The 20,058-nt window shown below is 48.5% G+C and overlaps 1 protein-coding gene across 1 annotated transcript in view; it reads right to left on the bottom strand.

Moving 5' to 3' along the window:
- LOC147729277 (catalase-like) overlaps positions 1–20,058 on the bottom strand; it is a 94,888-nt gene that overhangs the window by 62,764 nt on the left and 12,066 nt on the right. Inside the window, exon 2 of the mRNA XM_086959592.1 lies at positions 1,788–1,959. Coding sequence (XP_086815718.1) covers positions 1,788–1,959 — 172 coding nt within the window. The remainder of the gene's footprint in view (positions 1–1,787; positions 1,960–20,058) is intronic.

Genomic DNA, 20,058 nt, shown 5'->3' with positions numbered 1-20,058 from the left:
AGTTGTAATAGATAGAGCCTCCTTTTCAATTGTTGTTTATGGTCACCACCCGCAAGATTGAGACAAAGAGCTTGGACCAGCCGCAGTAGGAGTTCCTGCAGGGTGGTGACGTGGGGAGGGGGAGGGACAGGGTGGGGGTAGTAATGTATGGATTACGGAGTTTAACAGGTAAGTAAACATATAAATAAATAAAACTAAATTTGTTGCGTGCACTGCATCACCAAATGCGATGCAGTGTGCGCAACGAAATTCGTTTGATTTATTTACATGTTTACTTACCTGTCACACTCCGTAATCCATACATTACTACCCCCCCACCCTGCCCCTCCCTCTCCCAACGTCACCTCCCTGCAGGAACTCCTACTGCTGACCGCGGCTGGCTTGGACATACACTTCTGTTACTCACCCAGGCCTCCGATGACTTCTTGATGTCACCTAAAGAGAGCCGGAATCTTGTGTAGTTGGACGTTGCAACTTTTTTGGATTTGGAGTGGCAGCATATATTCCAGTGGAACTATCTCTGCTTCCCAAAATGGAAGAGTAGCTGGACAAGCAGGCAGCAAAGACTTTCCTAATCATAGGCTTTTCATGGATGGATGACCCACACAGGGATAAAGGCACCTTGTTTTTATTTATTCTTTTAAATGCTTCACTCCGCAGGTCTTCATGAGGGGTATAAGACGGAATAATATCAAATCCTGCATGCCTTACCTCCCATTGGCGGTAGAAGCTAGGGTCATGTGGCTTTAGATGAATATTACACATTAACATGGATTCTTTTTTTTTTTCTTTTCAGATTAAAGAAGAAACTTGTTGTGGCTTTCCTTAGCAATACGGACACTTTTCTGGCAGAGAGTCCCTGCTGAACTCTGTTAGACATTTACTCGTTGACTTAATAAATGGCACCTATGCTCCCAGTTACTGTTTCAATCATTAATGGATAAGATTCGAATTCTGATAAAACGGGAAGCCCTCCGGTTAAAGCATTAGGGGATGCTGGCTCAAACTGAATGTGTCAATGTGAACTAGTCTCTACTTTATGGCAATGGTTTTCACTTATAGTCAAATTCATTCATTAGTTTGCTTTTGCATGTTAATGAAATATCACATTGTAAGAGCTCGTTCAGTGGAGTGGCAACCAACAAATGCCTCTCTACTATGTGCCAAGGCAAGCAGTAAAGGGTCTCTTTCACTGGGACACATAGATCATGCCCTATCAAGCGTCTAAGTGTTGACAGGCAACACCAAGTGCTACAGCAGCCATTTAAATGGTCATCTTTTAGAGGTGGCGGATTGGCTGTCGTGGATGATAGTTTATGGGATTATTTTACTATTAACCACGAACAGATGAGGATATATGACATGTTAGGGTACATTTTTTATGAATTCCCGGTCTGTCAACTTTACGTTGTTGCGGAACTGGTGATTGTAAAGTTGAATGTTTAATGTGAAAAATAAATTTGTAAGCTACGCCACACATTGTGACCACTCCTACACTACTCATGCAAGGTTTGTGGAAAATCCTCCCAGGGCGTATGTTATGTGCTCCGCTCTGCTTAGGTCTATTTGTGCTTCTATAACCTGCACCCTGTGTAATATAATGCCCTGGCACATGTAAAGTTTATTGTTTCTCTCCATAGGTAGGAAAAACCACCTCCAATGAAATAAAAATAAAATAAAAATAAAATCTAAAGATAAAGCAAATGTTCCTATTTTCACCACCTGCAGCAGCACCATCACTTCCTGTCTTCAGAGGGCACTCGCCCCTCCTCCCAAAGAGTACTCACCTGCCCCTTTGGCGTGCACCACCCTCTCGGGGATCCTCTCCCGGTCGAAGTGCCCCATCTCATCCGTGAAGACCACATCTTCAACCAGAAGCGGTCCTCGGTGTCCCACCGACAGAATATTATTCTTATCACATACAGGGTTCCCGCTCCCCGTCGTCAGGACCGGAGGTTTCTGCATTAATAAAAAAAGACAAATACATGTAATCGAGCATTGAAACTGATGTAAAAACACATTAACAGGAGCCTATTTTTTTTTAAAAAACACTGGGTGTTGTGGCACTGTGTGGACCCGGGCCTGACACTTCGAGATTACAGTAGACTTGGTACGTTTGGAGAAAAAAAAAAGAGATGTACAAATACATACGGTCTGTATCATGTCTTTTCTATTACTAGAATTGTGCTAAACTATGTTACAATGATTGGAAAGTTAGAGCCAGTAGCTTCTTGTACCAATGTGGTACTATCAAACAACGCTGTATTCGTGTGAGATAAATTAGTTTAGTAAATATACATTTCCTACACCTCCTAGCATATGACATAAAATCCGCCATAATGAAGTACATGCCCGGGGCAGAGGTATCCCTTTTGTAACTCAAGAGACAGATGTGCATAACTTAACTACACAAGGTGAGCATAAAACCCGTATCCTCAAAAGACCGACCTAGCGAATAATCCCTGTACTTGGCCAGTCTTTTATTCAAGTTTCCATCAACGTGCTGCTGGCGCGGTTATTGGCTTTTTGCAATATAGAGAACGGCCCAGTCAGCTCTGACCGCCAACCTGTCCGGGTTGATAAACTCTAATCATTTTCAGGTTTGATTTCAGTGCCCTTGAACACTGGACATGCTGACTCATCACAACTGCTAGCCTGGATCCAGCTCTCACCAGCCATGGCCATCCCAAGGACGCCACCGCCCCTCAGCCCACCACCCTAGACACCAATGCTTTACAGACAAAAAAGAAACAGCAAGCACACACCACACACAAACCCACATACACACACTACACAGTCTAGCTCACTTTCAAGTACAATTGCTCAGAATCCAATATTTCTGTCCACTCATGTTCAACACGTTTTTATATCCTTCTGCTTATCTTTATCGAATAATTATGAATAAAAATATGTCAGATTCTTTTTCTTGCTAACACCTTTCATTTGGAATAGGTGGTGTGGAACATGGTAAATAGGACTAAAAAAAACACAAGACCAAAGTCTAAAGATATCCAATAATTGAAGATTCCCTGGGTAGGCAGTTGCCTTTGAAGGGCAGATCATGCCACTCTGGTACTGCAGGAGGGTGGGGTGCACTTTTTTACAATTAGGCACAGAGTGCATACGAAGAGAGAAGAGAGTGCGCGCAGGGGCACTGTTGCAAGAGATTTTGTACACATGCTGTTTTATTGCCAATTAGCAGAGCATCAAATTCTCTCTTGGCAAAACCTGCGAAATTCTTCCACATTCTAGACGACCTCACTCCTACTAGGCTCGGGTCAAACTTGCTGAGAGATGACGTTTTTCACTCAGTGGATATCACAGAAAAAGGAGAAAGCAAGCACAGACGGTGTCCAAATTAACCAGCAAAAATGCCCTCACAGAAAACCCTGAAGCTCAAATTGCAGGCAAACAATGTGGAACAAAACCAATCGGTGCACATGTCGTGTACTGCAATGACAAGAGGCCCCATGTAGGAGAGTAGGGTCTGCTATCCTATGGTCACCCCAATTTTTGCTTTTTGCTTCACTGGTTTTCGACTTACTGAGGCTGTGGGCCTGCTAATCAGACCCCCAGCCTGCTGTTCTCCCTCTAAATTTATGATACATGTGCTATAGGTACATACCACAATTGGAAATGGACTCCTTGTCAGCCCCTGTACTATGCACTATAGGTGCTCAGGGCATAGGTGCCACCAAGGCCTACCAGGGGTTGAAGCATAGCTTTTGCCACCCCTGGCTGGTTCTTAAATTGACACAACTGGCTGATCACTCAGCTGGGGCAAGTGGGTGTAATCACCCCTTGCTTAGATATAGTATACCTATATCTAAACCTATATCTGGACACATATATAGCCTGTAAGCCACTCCTATGGAAGGCCTCATCAATCCTGGAGGCAGAGTGCGTGGTTTTATGTGAGATGGAGCTCTGGCATGAGCTGAGCCTGTCTGCAGCTGTCGGGAACAACTCCCTAAGCTGATCCGGGATAATGCCATACCATATACTCTTAAGCGCGTTATAATCCTCGCGGTTATATAGCAACTTTGGTTTGGCTTTATCAAAACATGTCGTGTAAGGTGTCATACGAATTGGAATACTACCCCCTCGCCAGTTCTGGCGACGGGGGTAGCATTCCACCCTTCTAGAGGGATAAGACATGTTACTTTACTGAAACGCGGTTGATTTAAAATGAGCCTCAGATCCACAAAATGGATGCCTCTGCCACAGACACAGGTCTGGCCTCCTGCTGCTGACCGAAACTCAGCATATGGTGGCCCGGACAAAGAGTTTCCTGTCGCAGGGCGGTGTCAAACCACCCCAGACAGGAGATAGTGGATTGTAGTAGGGAGGTTTCAAAGAAACCAGACACTGCCTGGGGAGCACAAGGCTGCCCCTTGCATAATCCGGCCAAACCGGTTCTGGGGCCTCCCAGCCCCTGTCCCAGTGTGGCCTGGATCAAAGGAAAGGGGTGTAACCACCCCCTTCCTGGGTCCCACCCATAGGAGGGGACCTAGCAGGATGTCCAGCCCACCAGATTCGAATAAGAGTGGGAGCAGTGCCAATGCAACTCAGATCATCCTGAAGAAACATAAGAAACAAATTCTGGACCCTTCGACTTTCTACTCAACGCAGAAGACTGAAGAATCTCCCTTGTGGTCAAGGAGTGACCACCCTGTGCAAACAGGTACCATCCAGCCCTCGACCCTTGCTTTGTTGCAGTTCCCGCCGGAACTCGAGCGACAGATCGACGAGATCAAGCTTGCCTGCCTTCTCCCTGCCCGATCCACAGTCCCTGCAGAGCTGAGACCAGTGGAGGCGACCGGAAGCGTGGGGCACGCCATCTTGAAAAGGCCACGAGACGCTGACCGTGCAGCCCACGAGTGATCCTCGAAGCTGTGCACCGGGGTCTGAGAAGCCCCCACCCCGAGCTACACTTGCACCAAAGCTACCCCCTCCACACTCGACGAGTGCTGCGTGGGGCCCTTCTGCTTGTGGCGGCTCGACGCGTTGGCCCGGTCACTTGCCAGCTGGCTTGTGGCCCCTGTGCCGACGAAAACTGAAATACGACTTGCTTTTCTGGTTGCTCCAGATCTGCACCAGCTCCTGTGAAAAGGAGCCCCCACTCTGACCCTCCTGGTTCGAGTGATAAGCAATCTCCCGGTTCCGCGTGGATTGCTTTTGCCAAGTGCTGTTTGCTGCAATCTTGAAGCCGACGGTGCTGACGGCGAGAGCCTACGTGGGACAGATCGTGACCCGCTCCTGGACGTCGCAGATGCCCCAGAGCCCACGTGACAGCGGAGAGAAGCCTATCGACAACCGCCTGATTGCGCCCGACATTGCCTGGTTCCGTCCTGGTTCCACCCTGGTCACTGCTGAGTGACCCAGACTCTGTCCCCTCTGCTTTCAGGTACTTTTCTACTTCGATCCACCCTTGGATCGCACCGGACACTTCTGCTTCACGTCGCCCGCAGCTGCAACCGCTTCAAGCACCAAGAGCCTGCGTGTCAAAACCCGACGCCACTTCGACCCTGTGCACCCACGGCCTGTGGGTGAGGTAACATTGCAACGCCCGTGTTCCCACACTGGTACACACCTCTAGGGTCTGTGTCTAAAGTTTTGTTCCTCTAGGTTCAGCGGAAGTATCTTTTAACTCACTTTAAGTAACTTTTACGCACCATTGACATTGCATTGGTGCGAGCCGCACTTTCCGTGCTGCACCCGTCTCCTGTGGGCTACTCCCGACTTCAGCATTGCTAGTCCTGACTGCTCCCAGCGAATCTCTAGGCCCTAGGCCTAACCACTGTTCGATTGGTGTTCCTTATACCACTTTTTTAGTATATGGTTTAAGTGGCCACCGGCCCTTATCCAAAATTGTGCAACTTTATATGTTTTACTGTGCTTTTGATTTAACGCTTGTGCCCCTTTCCTCATAAAGAGTACTGGGGAGTAATTTAGAAATAAATACATATATTTTTATAATATATACTTGTGTGGTGTCCTTTCATTTGATTACAGGATTGTATGTGGTAAAACAGCTCGCTTAACACGACCTCTTAAGTTAAGCCTTTAAGGCTGCTTAGTCCATGCTACCGCTAGGATAGCTTGTCTAACAAGGTTGACTTACAACCAGACATCTTTGGGGTTTGTTTGGACTGATACCAAGTGGTTCCAGAATTGGAAACACTACATATCAGGCCAACTTCTCACATTGGTGTGCAGCGGTGCGGATTTGAGCTTGCTGTTTGTTTTACCATTGCAATCTTTACATCAAATTGAAAGATCACATCAAGTACCTTAGGTACATATAAATCAAAAGCTTAGCATATTAAGTTCTACTGAACTTAGTAGTTGTAGATTAAAGGGATTAGCACACCCTGACTACAACTCACTAGCAAGGTACAGTAGGAAAACACTCAGTGTAGGTAAGTGCATCACTTACACCTCACTAGCAGTCATGTCTGATACAGGTAGAGCCTCAGGCTCTGCTCCTGTAATAGTTGATCCTATAGGGACAACATCCAGATATGACAACCTTAGCCACAAAGACCTGAGTGCCTTGTGCACAGCCAGGGGGCTAAAAAAAGGGCAGAGGCCCTACCATTCCTTCCCTAATAGCTCTCCTAGAAAAGGATGACTTAGATAAGGTGAGTCAGGCTCCCTTAGAATCAGGTGAAGGGATACACTCCCCTGAGAATGAGAATCTTCCAGATGAAGAACTAGAGGAGGAGGAAGAGGAAGAGGAAGGCTCAGATTTAGAAGAGCCTGAAGATCAGGATCAGAGGGGAAACCAGGTACAGGTTGCCAGGCTAAACCAGGCCAACCTAGACCTACATGAGAATGGAGAGGGCCAGCACCACTCCAGATCTCATAACCAAATTCTCCCAGGTAACAGGAGGGTGAGATCTCAATCAGAGGATTCTCATCTTTCTAGTGCCTCAAGAGAATCTCGGAGAGGGATGACTCCCTCCCAGAGGAAAGAGCATAGGGCCAGAATGAGGGCTGTCCAACTCCAGATAGAGAGGGAGGAGGTAGCTCTGGCTCAAGCTAAGCTTACCTTGGCTCAAGCTAAACTTACCTTGGCAAGGGAGCAGAAATTAAGTGGCTTAGATGCGACTGGTGGCAGCAAAGTTCCTAAAGAAAAAGACAGGGCCTATGACAATAGAAACCTGACAAAAAGTGTGCCCCCCTACAAGGAAGGGGATGATATCCACAAATGGATGACTGCTCTTGAGAGGGCCTGCATGGTACAGCAGGTCCCTGAGGATCAGTGGGCAGCAATTTTATGGTACTCCTTTTCTGAGAAAGGGAGGGACAGGCTCCTCACTGTTAGACCTGAGGATGCCAAAAACTACTCTGTTCTGAAGAGTGCTCTTATTGAAGGGTTTGGCCTAACCACTGAGCAATACAGGTTGTTGTTCAGAGACACCCAAAAAGCACAGACTCAGGACTGGACTGATTTTGTAGATTGTGCCACTAAGGCTCTGGAGGGTTGGCTGCAGGGAAGTAAAGTTTCAGACTATACAGGATTGTACAATCTTATGATGAGAGAGCAGATCCTTAATAACTGTCAGAACCAGCTGTTGCATCAATACCTTGTTGACTCTGATTTGACCTCTCCCCAAGAATTGGGAAAGAAGGCAGGCAAATGGGTCAGAACAAGGATTAAGCAGAAAAACCAGAACCAAGGTGACCAGAAGAAAACAGACCAGAAGGGTGGGAATCAGAAAGATAAAGAAAAGGACCAGAAGTCTTCAGGCCCCCAAAATAGCAATAAGGAGGGGGGTTCCCAAAATGGAAACAAGAAAAAGAAGAATGATGGCCCAAAGAAACCTTGGTGTAATACCTGCAAATCAGTTTCACACTGGGGCAGTGAATGCACTAAGAAAAATCCAGTCCCCACCACTGCAGCTCCTAAAGCACCTGCACCCCCTAGTACAGTTAACAGTGGTGGTACACAGCCAAAGGGTTTAGTAGGGTTGACCCTGGGTACTGAGGTGGAATCTGGCCTAGTCAGAATCCCCACACAGGCAGTTCTCCTATATGATGTGGACTTATCTTTGACCACTGCAGTAAGCCCCAGTAACCTGGGAAAATATAGGCAGACTCCCTTAATCAATGAGAAACTGGCTCAGGCCTACAGGGACACTTGTGCCAGTATCACAATGAGACACCTGACTTTGTGGACCCTGGTCAGATTGTACTAGGTGAAAGTTACCTAGTGACCAATGCAAGCAACTCCACTACTTCCCATAGTGTGGCTGTTGTGAACTTCTCCTGGGGAGGGGTAGATGGCCTAAAGAAAGTTGTTGTGAGTGCAGACCTCCCAGTAGACTGTCTGTTAGGCAATGATCTTGAAAGCTCAGTTTGGTCAGAAGTGGAGTACAGGACTCATGCAGAAATGCTAGGGATTTCAGCTCATGTCCTTGCAGTGACAAGGTCTCAGGCTAAGAAGTGCCTTCCTGAACCAGTGGTGGATCTTGAAACAATAGACCAACCACAACCCAAGAGAAGGAGCAAGAGGGTTAAGGCTGTGCCTTCCCACTTGCCCCAGGTTGAGGATCAAGTTTCACAGGAAACTGATTCTGCAGTCCAAGAGGAGACTGTCTCAGAGGAGCTTGAACCTGACCAGGTTGAGTTTCTGGGGACAGGGGGACCCTCAAGGGCAGACCTGGGGCAGGCCCAATTAGATTGCCCTTCACTTGAACCCCTCAGACAGCAAGCTGCTGCTGAGGCTGCAGGGAATGCGTAAGGTACCCATAAAGTGTATTGGGATGAAGGACTCCTTTATTCAGAGGCTAGAGACCCCAAGCCTGGCACAACCAGGAGGTTGGTTATACCTTTGAAGTTTAGGGGTTTCCTTCTTACCTTGGCCCAGGATATTCCCCTTGCAGGACACCTAGGCCAGAATAAGACTTGGGACAGGCTTGTTCCACACTTTCACTGGCCTCACATGTCAGAAAATGTCAAGGAGTTTTGTCGCTCCTGTGTCACTTGCCAAGCCAGTGGTAAGTCAGGTGGCACAACAAAGGCCCCCCCTGATACCACTACCTGTGGTGGGGGTACCCTTTGAAAGAGTTGGAATAGACATTGTGGGTCCCATGGATCCTCCAACAGCATCTGGGCACAGATTTATACTGGTGGTAGTGGATCATGCCACCAGGTACCCAGAGGCAATTCCCCTGAGGACCACCACAGCTCCTGTGGTGGCAAAAGCCCTCATTGCAGTTCTCAAGAGTGGGCTTTCCAAAGGAGGTTCTTTCAGACAGAGGTACCAACTTTATGTCTGGATACTTAAAAGCAATGTGGAAAGAGTGTGGAGTAAACTATAAGTTTACCACACCCTACCATCCACAGTGCAATGGGCTTGTTGAAAGGTTCAACAAGACCCTAAAGGGAATGATAAAAGGTTTACCAGAGAAGCTTAGGCGGAACTGGGACATCCTTTTACCCTGCTTGCTCTTTGCTTACAGAGAGGTCCCACAGAAGTGGGTTGGCTACAGCCCTTTTGAACTTTTGTTTGGCCACCCTGTAAGAGGTCCATTGAGTTTGGTGAAGGAAGGATGGGAGTTACCTCTCAAAAAGCCTAAACTAGACATTGTGGACTATGTACTTGGTCTCCGCTCCAGGATGGCTGAATACATGGAGAGAGCATCCAAAAACCTTGAGGCAAGTCAAGAATTACAGAAAGCTTGGCATGACCAAAAGGCTGTTCTGGTTGAGTACCAGCCAGGGCAGAAGGTGTGGGTGTTGGACCCAGTGGGGCCAGCAGCTCTCCAGGACCAATGGACTGGACCCTACCCTATCATTGAAAAGAAGGGAGAAGTCACCTACTTGGGTGACTTTGGCACCCCTAGGAGCCCCCACAGGGTGCTCCATGTAAACAGATTGAAAGTATTTGTTGACAGGGAGGACATGAGTCTCCTCATGGACACAGATGGGGAACAGGAGGAAGAGAGTGACCCTCTCCCAGACCTGCTTTCCCAGAACCCTGATGATGGTTCAGTTGATGGAGTAGCCTTGGCAGGCAGCCTCACTGAGCAGCAACAGGTGGACTGCAGACAAGTGTTGCAGGCCCACAGACATATGTTTTCACTCACACCCAGCCAGACTAACTGGTGCACCCATGAGGTGGACACTGGTGACAGTCTGCCTGTGAAGAATAAGATCTACAGGCAACCTGACCATGTCAGGGATTGTATAAAGGCTGAGGTGCAAAAGATGTTGGAGCTTGGAGTGATTGAGCCATCAGAGAGTCCATGGGCTAGCCCAGTGGTCCTTGTGCCAAAACCTCATACCAAAGATGGGAAGAGAGAAATGAGGTTTTGTGTGGACTACAGAGGTCTCAATGCTGTCACTAGGACAGATGCTCATCCCATTCCAAGAGCAGATGAGCTCATTGATAAATTGGCTTCTGCCAAGTTTCTGAGCACATTTGATTTGACAGCTGGCTACTGGCAAATCAGACTAGCTGAAGAGTCAAAAGCCAAAACAGCATTCTCTACCCCTAGTGGGCATTATCAATTTGTGGTAATGCCCTTTGGTTTGAATAATGCACCTGCCACCTTCCAAAGGTTGGTGAATCAAGTCCTTGCTGGGTTGGATGACTTTTGTGCAGCATATCTAGATGATATTGCTGTCTTTAGCTCCACCTGGGAGGATCACCTGATCCACCTGAAGAAGGTTCTGGAGGCCCTGCAAAAGGCAGGCCTGACTATCAAGGCTACTAAGTGCCAGATAGGGCAGAGCAAGGTTGTGTACTTGGGCCACCTAGTAGGTGGGAGTCAAGTTCAACCACTGGAGAGCAAGATCTAGACCATACAGGACTGGGCCCCTCCAACTACCCAGACACAAGTCAGAGCCTTCTTGGGCCTGACTGGGTATTACAGAAAATTTGTAAAGAACTATGGGTCCATTGTGACACCATTGAATGACTTGACATCCAAGAAGATGCCCAAAAAGGTTCAGTGGACAGTTAGCTGTCAAAAGGCATTTGATGACCTGAAGAAGGCCATGTGCTCTGCACCTATCCTGAAGAGTCCTGACTACTCCAAACAGTTCATTGTACAGACAGATGCTTCTGAGTTGGGGGTGGGAGCTGTGCTTTCACAACTTAATCAAGATGGTCAAGACCAGCCCATTGCTTTTATTAGCAGAAGGCTGACCCCCAGGGAGAAACGTTGGTCAGCTATTGAGAGGGAGGCCTTTGCTGTGGTTTGGGCCCTGAAGAAGTTGAGGCCATACTTGTTTGGTACTCACTTCCTAATTCAGACAGACCATAAGCCCCTCTTGTGGCTAAATCAGATGAAGGGTGAAAATCCCAAACTGCTCAGGTGGTCCATTTCCCTACAGGGGATGGACTTTACAGTGGAGCACCGCCCAGGGACTGATCATGGTAATGCAGATGGTCTCTCCAGGTACTTCCACTTAGAACATGAAGACTTATCTGGTCAAGGTTAAGTTTAATGTCCCTGCGTTTGGGGGGGGGGGGGGGGGGGGTTGTGTAGGAGAGTAGGGTCTGCTATCCTATGGTCACCCCAATTTTTGCTTTTTGCTTCACTGGTTTTCGACTTACTGAGGCTGTGGGCCTGCTAATCAGACCCCCAGCCTGCTGTTCTCTCTCTAAATTTATGATACATGTGCTATAGGTACATACCACAATTGTAAATGGACTCCTTGTCAGCCCCTGTACTATGCACTATAGGTGCTCAGGGCATAGGTGCCACCAAGGCCTACCAGGGGTTGAAGCATAGCTTTTGCCACCCCTGGCTGGTTCTTAAATTGACACAACTGGCTGATCACTCAGCTGGGGCAAGTGGGTGTAATCACCCCTTGCTTAGATATAGTATACATATCTAAACCTATATCTGGACACATATATAGCCTGTAAGCCACTCCTATGGAAGGCCTCATCAATCCTGGAGGCAGAGTGCGTGGTTTTATGTGAGATGGAGCTCTGGCATGAGCTGAGCCTGTCTGCAGCTGTCGGGAACAACTCCCTAAGCTGATCCGGGATAATGCCATACCATATACTCTTAAGCGCCTTATAATCCTCGCGGTTATATAGCAACTTTGGTTTGGCTTTATCAAAACATGTCGTGTAAGGTGTCATACGAATTGGAATACTACCCCCTCGCCAGTTCTGGCGACGGGGGTAGCATTCCACCCTTCTAGAGGGATAAGACATGTTACTTTACTGAAACGCGGTTGATTTAAAATGAGCCTCAGATCCACAAAATGGATGCCTCTGCCACAGACACGGGTCTGGCCTCCTGCTGCTGACCGAAACTCAGCATATGGTGGCCCGGACAAAGAGTTTCCTGTCGCAGGGCGGTGTCAAACCACCCCAGACAGGAGATAGTGGATTGTAGTAGGGAGGTTTCAAAGAAACCAGACACTGCCTGGGGAGCACAAGGCTGCCCCTTGCATAATCCGGCTAAACCGGTTCTGGGGCCTCCCAGCCCCTGTCCCAGTGCGGCCTGGATCAAAGGAAAGGGGTGTAACCACCCCCTTCCTGGGTCCCACCCATAGGAGGGGACCTAGCAGGATGTCCAGCCCACCAGATTCGAATAAGAGTGGGAGCAGTGCCAATGCAACTCAGATCATCCTGAAGAAACATAAGAAACGAATTCTGGACCCTTCGACTTTCTACTCAACGCAGAAGACTGAAGAATCTCCCTTGTGGTCAAGGAGTGACCACCCTGTGCAAACAGGTACCATCCAGCCTTCGACCCTTGCTTTGTTGCAGTTCCCGCCGGAACTCGAGCGACAGATCGACGAGATCAAGCTTGCCTGCCGTCTCCCTGCCAGATCCACAGTCCCTGCAGAGCTGAGACCAGTGGAGGCGACCGGAAGCGTGGGGCACGCCATCTTGAAAAGGCCACGAGACGCTGACCGTGCAGCCCACGAGTGATCCTCGAAGCTGTGCACCGGGGTCTGAGAAGCCCCCACCCCGAGCTACACTTGCACCAAAGCTACCCCCTCCACACTCGACAAGTGCTGCGTGGGGCCCTTCTGCTTGTGGCGGCTCGACGCGTTGGCCCGGTCACTTGCCAGCTGGCTTGTGGCCCCTGTGCCAACGAAAACTGAAATACGACTTGCTTTTCTGGTTGCTCCAGATCTGCACCAGCTCCTGTGAAAAGGAGCCCCCACTCTGACCCTCCTGGTTCGAGTGATAAGCAATCTCCCGGTTCCGCGTGGATTGCTTTTGCCAAGTGCTGTTTGCTGCAATCTTGAAGCCGACGGTGCTGACGGCGAGAGCCTACGTGGGACAGATCGTGACCCGCTCCTGGACGACGCTGATGCCCCAGAGCCCACGTGACAGCGGAGAGAAGCCTATCGACAACCACCTGATTGCGCCCAACATTGCCTGGTTCCGTCCTGGTTCCACCCTGGTCACTGCTGAGTGACCCAGACTCTGTCCCCTCTGCTTTCAGGTACTTTTCTACTTCGATCCACCCTTGGATCGCACCGGACACTTCTGCTTTACGTCGCCTGCAGCTGCAACAGCTTCAAGCACCAAGAGCCTGCGTGTCAAAACCCGACGCCACTTCGACCCTGTGCACCCACGGCCTGTGGGTGAGGTAACATTGCAACGCCGGTGTTCCCACACTGGTACACACCTCTAGGGTCTGTGTCTAAAGTTTTGTTCCTCTAGGTTCAGCGGAAGTATCTTTTAACTCACTTTAAGTAACTTTTACGCACCATTGACATTGCATTGGTGCGAGCCGCACTTTCCGTGCTGCACCCGTCTCCTGTGGGCTACTCCCGACTTCAGCATTGCTAGTCCTGACTGCTCCCAGCAAATCTCTAGGCCCTAGGCCTAACCACTGTTCGATTGGTGTTCCTTATACCACTTTTTTAGTATATGGTTTAAGTGGCCACCGGCCCTTATCCAAAATTGTGCAACTTTATATGTTTTACTGTGCTTTTGATTTAACGCTTGTGCCCCTTTCCTCATAAAGAGTACTGGGGAGTAATTTAGAAATAAATACATATATTTTTATAATATATACTTGTGTGGTGTCCTTTCATTTGATTACAGGATTGTATGTGGTAAAACAGCTCGCTTAACACGACCTCTTAAGTTAAGCCTTTAAGGCTGCTTACTCCATGCTACCACTAGGATAGCTTGTCTAACAAGGTTGACTTACAACCAGACATCTTTGGGGTTTGTTTGGACTGATACCAAGTGGTTCCAGAATTGGAAACACTACATATCAGGCCAACTTCTCACACCCCCGGATTAGGTAGAAGGGTAACAGGAGTAGGCAGCAGCACCTTGAAATCAATCGCGGCTGGCATCAATGGGGAGTGGTTGGGCGGACAAATGGTTGGTGAGTAAAAGTAAAATAATCACTTCCTTTAACCCCTCCCTCCCACGCTCATGACAAGCTCAGCTTGCTGGGCAAATTCCCCTGCTGTGCGAGCGTTCTAATGAAACGGGTGTGGTCATGACGAGCTCAGCTCGTCATGAGCACACGAACACCGTGGCTCATGACGAGCTGAGCTCGTCATTAGCACCGGGGCGCTGTGTGCCCCCCTCCCCCCAGCACGGCAGGGGAATATGCCCTGCAGCCCAGGGGTTAAACATGGCATCCTCTGCAAAGTAAGTCATCCTACTACCGCTGGTGCAGTCTGACGTGGGCGCCAGCCAACCGCCTTAACCAATCCTGGTGCTGCTCTCACCAGCATGAGAGAAGCGCTAGGAATAGAGGGAGCGGCCTCTCTCGCCACTCCCAAGGACACTGGAGCTCTCCACTTGCTCTAACCCAGCTATCTTAAGACAGAAGGCAGATGGGTGAGAGCTTTCACAGTGCGCACGTCTGACTGGCCGTCACAAGCCGGCCGGCCAAAGGGACATGCGCACTTTGAAAAGTGCACAAGGCAGTCCACCCTCCTCCCTGCTGCGGTCACTGTGCAGGCCCCGCCCCCTCCTAACCCTCGGTTCGGGAGGGGGGCGAAAAATAAAAGGTTAATAAATTAACTTTATTACCATTTCTCATCTCTGTGGCTTTTGGGGTCAAATTAGGTAGGGGGTGACGCGCCTACGCTCTCACGGAGTTGTGGACCCTGCTTGAATAGTATGACCTCGCTCCTTCTGAATGCTAGAATCATGTAATTTAAAGGGTCGTTGTCAGCAGTCTTGGATAACCTTTCTAGAGTCACAAGATAGGAACCTTTGTAACAAACCTTTAGCTCAGCGCTGGGGAATACCTGCTCAGCGGCTATTGCTTTGGCTGCCGACTTGGAGTGTTTACAGCTCCTTCAACATGTTTCCTCCCCTTACACACATACATGGGCAGATTTGACAACCATTTGAACATCCGTGTGGCCTTAAAAGCCTGAAAAGAACATGCACACTGCCAGCTTCCCTTGTAATCGAATATGGCAGCAGCATCCAGGAGCAGAACCCCACAGCGCCTCGAGATGTTGAACTCTGCTCCGTTTGCGGAGTTTAAGAAGTTTTCCTCACTCTGCGTTCTGCGAAGCAAGCAGAGTTAAGAAATATTCCGAGTATTTTCCTCGCTTCCCAAAGTAAAGTTGGCAAGCGAGACTGAGCAAAACACTAGACCATCTCCCAGCAAGATTTCTCAACACAGGCGATCGCTTATGGTCACGACCGCTCGCATTGAGAAACTATTCGTTCACATTGAGGAAGCTATCGCTCGGGTAGAAAATCTACTCGTGCGGCAGAAAGAATCAGTGCCGACTTTTGCTGCGCACGGTGCCGTTCGCTCTGATTTTCAAGCACTGGACTAACACTGTGTGCTAAAAGTTAGTGCACACGGTGCTACCTAACGCACTCTACTGCTTGCAGTACTCTGCTTAGTGCGGGAGAGTTGTTTGGTCACTTTGCGGAGTTCACTAAGCAGTACTCTGCACCTCCGCCCAGACCTAGTAAAGTTTTGCATACTCTGTCCACTCACACCTACCGATGACCTTTAGAATGACGATGTGCACGTACAGTTAGATGGCACACCTAGCCTATTGATAAGACCCGCAGTCAATAGAGAAGCACGAGCATGCCCATCCACATATTTAGAATGATAATGTCTGGAGAAGAGGTGAACATTCCGTTTGATACTTTGTAGTAGTGATATTGTTTGTGAAAAGTTCTGCTTGCCTCCATTTTCTTGACTCTTACAAGATAAGGAGTGATCACGGAGATGTCCTGCAGAGACAAAGTCACTTTGCTGCTCTGTTTTATATAGATGTGCATTTGTTTCACTACTACGAGTTTGGTGAATCTATAGGAGCGGGCTACAGCCCGAACGTCTGATAAACTATGATAGGAGAGGTCTGTAGATTCATACTGTTTCAGCCTTAGGAGCTCATTGGCTCATGAGGGCAAAGCGGGCTTTTTTGTCTCTAGCCCTCACTAGCAATTTTACGGTATCTAGGACTCTGACTTATTGCCCTCATGGTACAGTTTATAATGTGGTTACATCTTTAGCTGATGCTCGGTCTCCCTCAGTACTTCACTGGTCTAACTTCATAGTAGTTGTGCATCTTAATTTGCATTTTGAAGAACCTACCTGCTCAGCGGCATTTGCTTTGGTTGCAGACTTGAGGGTTTACAGCTCCTGTTTCCCCCCTTACAGACAGACATGGGCACACCCTCAATCCTATTTTACAAATCTTGCCAGTCTAGTGACTGGCCCTTCCCTCCCGCTGAGCTAGACTGACCATTATGCTATCCCGGTTTCTATTCCCCACATGTCACCCGTCAGTCATGTACCAGCTTTTGTTGTAAGGGCATACAAGTGGGCCAAAATTACCCCTTCTAAACTCAGACATGTGCTAGTCACAAGCCGGCCCATTTTAGACAGCTGTGTTGATATGGCCAACTCACAACTGGACAACTGGATCCGCAAAGCATTGGATTAAACAGCTCCTTTAGTAATCAGACAGACAAAAACCATGGGCCGACTGGTTTAACAATGAACTCAGAGTATAAAAAATAACTATATGCGCCTTGAGTGTCTTTGGCGCAGAGCCTGTGATCCAGCGTGTAAAGCAGACTATATGGCAGCTGTTAAGTCACTGTTGTATCAAGCAATCTCGCCATTACTTCTATTCGAATCCAATAAAATTCAGTCCACACAGAATTCTTCCCGCAAATGTTTCACCATTGTCTAGTTGCTCTCTTCGCTGTCTCTAGTCTTAACCTCTACCCCACCATCAGTAGAGGGTTTTAATGCCTCAGTACAATTTTTCCCCAAAAGGAAGGCAAATATGTAGGCCTCCTTGCCTGCAAAGGCCAGAGACGCTCCTTGTCTAGGCACTTGGTTCGACCCCTCGGATGGCAGCTCTAGGCCGCTGAAATGTAAGAAGAGCAAACCTGCAGAGCCGGCATTGCTCCACACTACAGTTAAGTCTGGCTCCCCACTTGATCCAGCACCCCCCTTTATTTGGGAGTGGGGCTTGGAGGTAATCCACCTAGTACTTCCTGAGCTACCAAACAGCTCACTGGCCTTGGGTCAGGTGACCTGCGGGGAAGCATACCATGGTGGTCCCACTCCTTAAAAAGCCTTTGCTAGACTCTAAGGAGCCCAATAAATATCGGCCTGTCGCACTGCTTCCACTTTTCTCTACGAACATCGGGGAGCATGTGAAAAGCAGCTCTCTAGCTTTATTGATCTGCTTCATAGGACTCAGTTGGGTTTTCGCCCCCTCTTATAGTACTGAGGCAGCCTTGCTGCTTGCTACAGAGTCAATCTAGCACATTTTGGATGCTGGTGACTGGATTCTGCAGCACTACTATTGTTGGATCTCAGTGCTGCATTCCACACTGTGTCCCATAACATCCTGAGTGAAAGACTTTGGTACTACGGCATCAGCGCTGAAGCCCTCAGGTGGGCCGCTTCTTTCCTGCAGGAGCACACCTTTCGGGTCTCTCAAACACCTTTTCAGTCAAAAGTACTCCCTTTACAGCAAGCAGTGCCGCAGGACTCCTCGTTGAGCCCAGTCCTTTCAAATATTTACATGCGCCGCTTGGCTGAGGTAATCGAACGAGACGGGTTCACCATCATCTTAGGCGGATGACACTCAGTTCATCACTACTCTTTCACAGAACTCTTCCCATAAGGCCTCCTCTCCATGCCGTTGTCTCGCAGAGTTCATCAGGTGAATGGATTCGAGCTATCTTGGGTAAATGCTGGGAAGACCAAGATACTAACCTTAGGCAATCAACCGGTTATCTGTACCTCTGCTTGGTGGCCTAACATTGTGGGCCCATTACCCCTTCCTAAGCCTAAGGTCAAGAATGTGGGCATTTGGTTTGATAAGAAGCTTTTGTTGGACAACCAACGCACTCGCAGGAAAATGTTTTTGACTGATCAAGGTTAGTTAGAAACTGTTCTTGCCAGAGTTGGCGAAACCACTGTAGTCCAAGCCTTGATTATGTCCAGGCTTGGCTACTGGACAGATTTGCATCTTGGGGTGTCACAGTCCTGTGTCAAGAGACTCCAAGGAGTGCAGAGCGCGGCGGCACGCCAGAGCGTGCCTCTGCCAGGCTGTGCTCAAGAAACTGCACTGGCTCCTGCTGAAGCCGAGACCCTCTTTTAAAACCCTGTGCCTTTGCCAACAAAGGCCCTCGGTGCCGCCAAGCCTTTGATTAACCCTATGTGCCATTTAGGAATGTTAGCTCTGCAGGGGCCATGTTGGCTAGTGTTCCCGCGGTGGAGGTCTCTTGCATTCGTGGCAGGTCTTACAGCTACTTAGCGCCCAAACTTTGGAACCCTCTTCCCCTTGCAGTCCACCCGGCCCTGCCGGAATCTTTCAGGAAAAACTTAAAAAGGTGGCTATTTAGATCTGGATGCCTTTGAGTTAACTGCTGTGTTCTTGGCTTGCGGAGGTTTGTATGTTATCACATCATTTGAAGTAGCTACGTTATTCTTTTTATTATTATCCTTTCCTCAATTTTCTCAGCTTCTAACCAAAATATCATTCTTATCACCCGCCAGTAGCGTTACTGATGTTACTGCCAAGTGAGCCGACGAGGACATGGCAGACACACCATGGCCGAAGGACCGGGCTGATAAAAGGCATCCGAACCAGACACAGGCTGCAACGCATACAGAGCATCACCCCAGATGAAAAACACAATTTATATTTTAAGGACCAGATTCACAAAACTTTCTATGAGTAGGTCTGTCTTACTCCTCACTTAGGTACGACATTCTCCAAAATTTCCAGGCATAAGAGACACTTCCACTGGAGTAAAAACACGAACAGACTGTCAGATAACACGTTCCTCTTCCTGGAACAGTCATCTTTGCAGGCATGCATACAGTAATAACCAATCCCCTCTGTGTTGTTGGTCTTTCTATCAAAAAATAGAATCCGTTGTAAACAGGGCTGTAGAACGTTTTTACATAATTGTATTTTAAAGTATGAGGTACTTGTCCAGCTTTGGAGCCACTCAGCACAATTCTGCTGAAGGATAATAAGAGGGAGGCACTCCTTGGCCACTAAACAGCACTTAGTGTAATGACAGGGCTTGTTAATCAGGGGGCGGTTGGACATCAGAGACTGTGGTAGTCAACACGTCCATGGGCCTCACTCTAGACGCTGAGCTGGTGTGGGGACCACAAAGACTGATATAAGTGGACGGTCTCAAAGAGGCTACCGCAGTAATGTGACCCAGAGGCATGCTTAGTGCCAGTCGATCCAGATTCAACACCTCGCCTGTTACACAAGATCCTTATAGGGAAAACTGGAGCCAATCTGAGGTGTGAGCAGTGACCGGCTACTCACTTATTGCACAAGGTGAAGAATATGGGGTCATGAGTAATAACTGGAGATCCAAGACCACGGCCCACATCTGTTCAGGTGAAGGATTCTACCAGATGTGCCACCACTCACAGCAGGTGTATGGCCGCTGTCCACCTTTCACAAGAGATGTATCTCCACTGTCCACCTTTCACAAGAGATGTATCTCCACTGTCCACCAATCACGGGAGGTGCATCTCCACTGTCCAGCCATCAGGAGAAATGTTTCTCCTCTGTCCATCTATCACAGGAGGTGTCGCTCCACTGTCCACTTATCACGTGACG

The sequence above is a fragment of the Lissotriton vulgaris genome, chromosome 2_2 (assembly GCF_964263255.1).
Source record: "Lissotriton vulgaris chromosome 2_2, aLisVul1.2, whole genome shotgun sequence".
Classification (NCBI taxonomy): Eukaryota; Metazoa; Chordata; class Amphibia; order Caudata; family Salamandridae; genus Lissotriton; species Lissotriton vulgaris.
The sequence above is the reverse complement of the archived record's forward strand: the minus strand, read 5'-3'. Positions and strand labels throughout refer to the sequence as shown.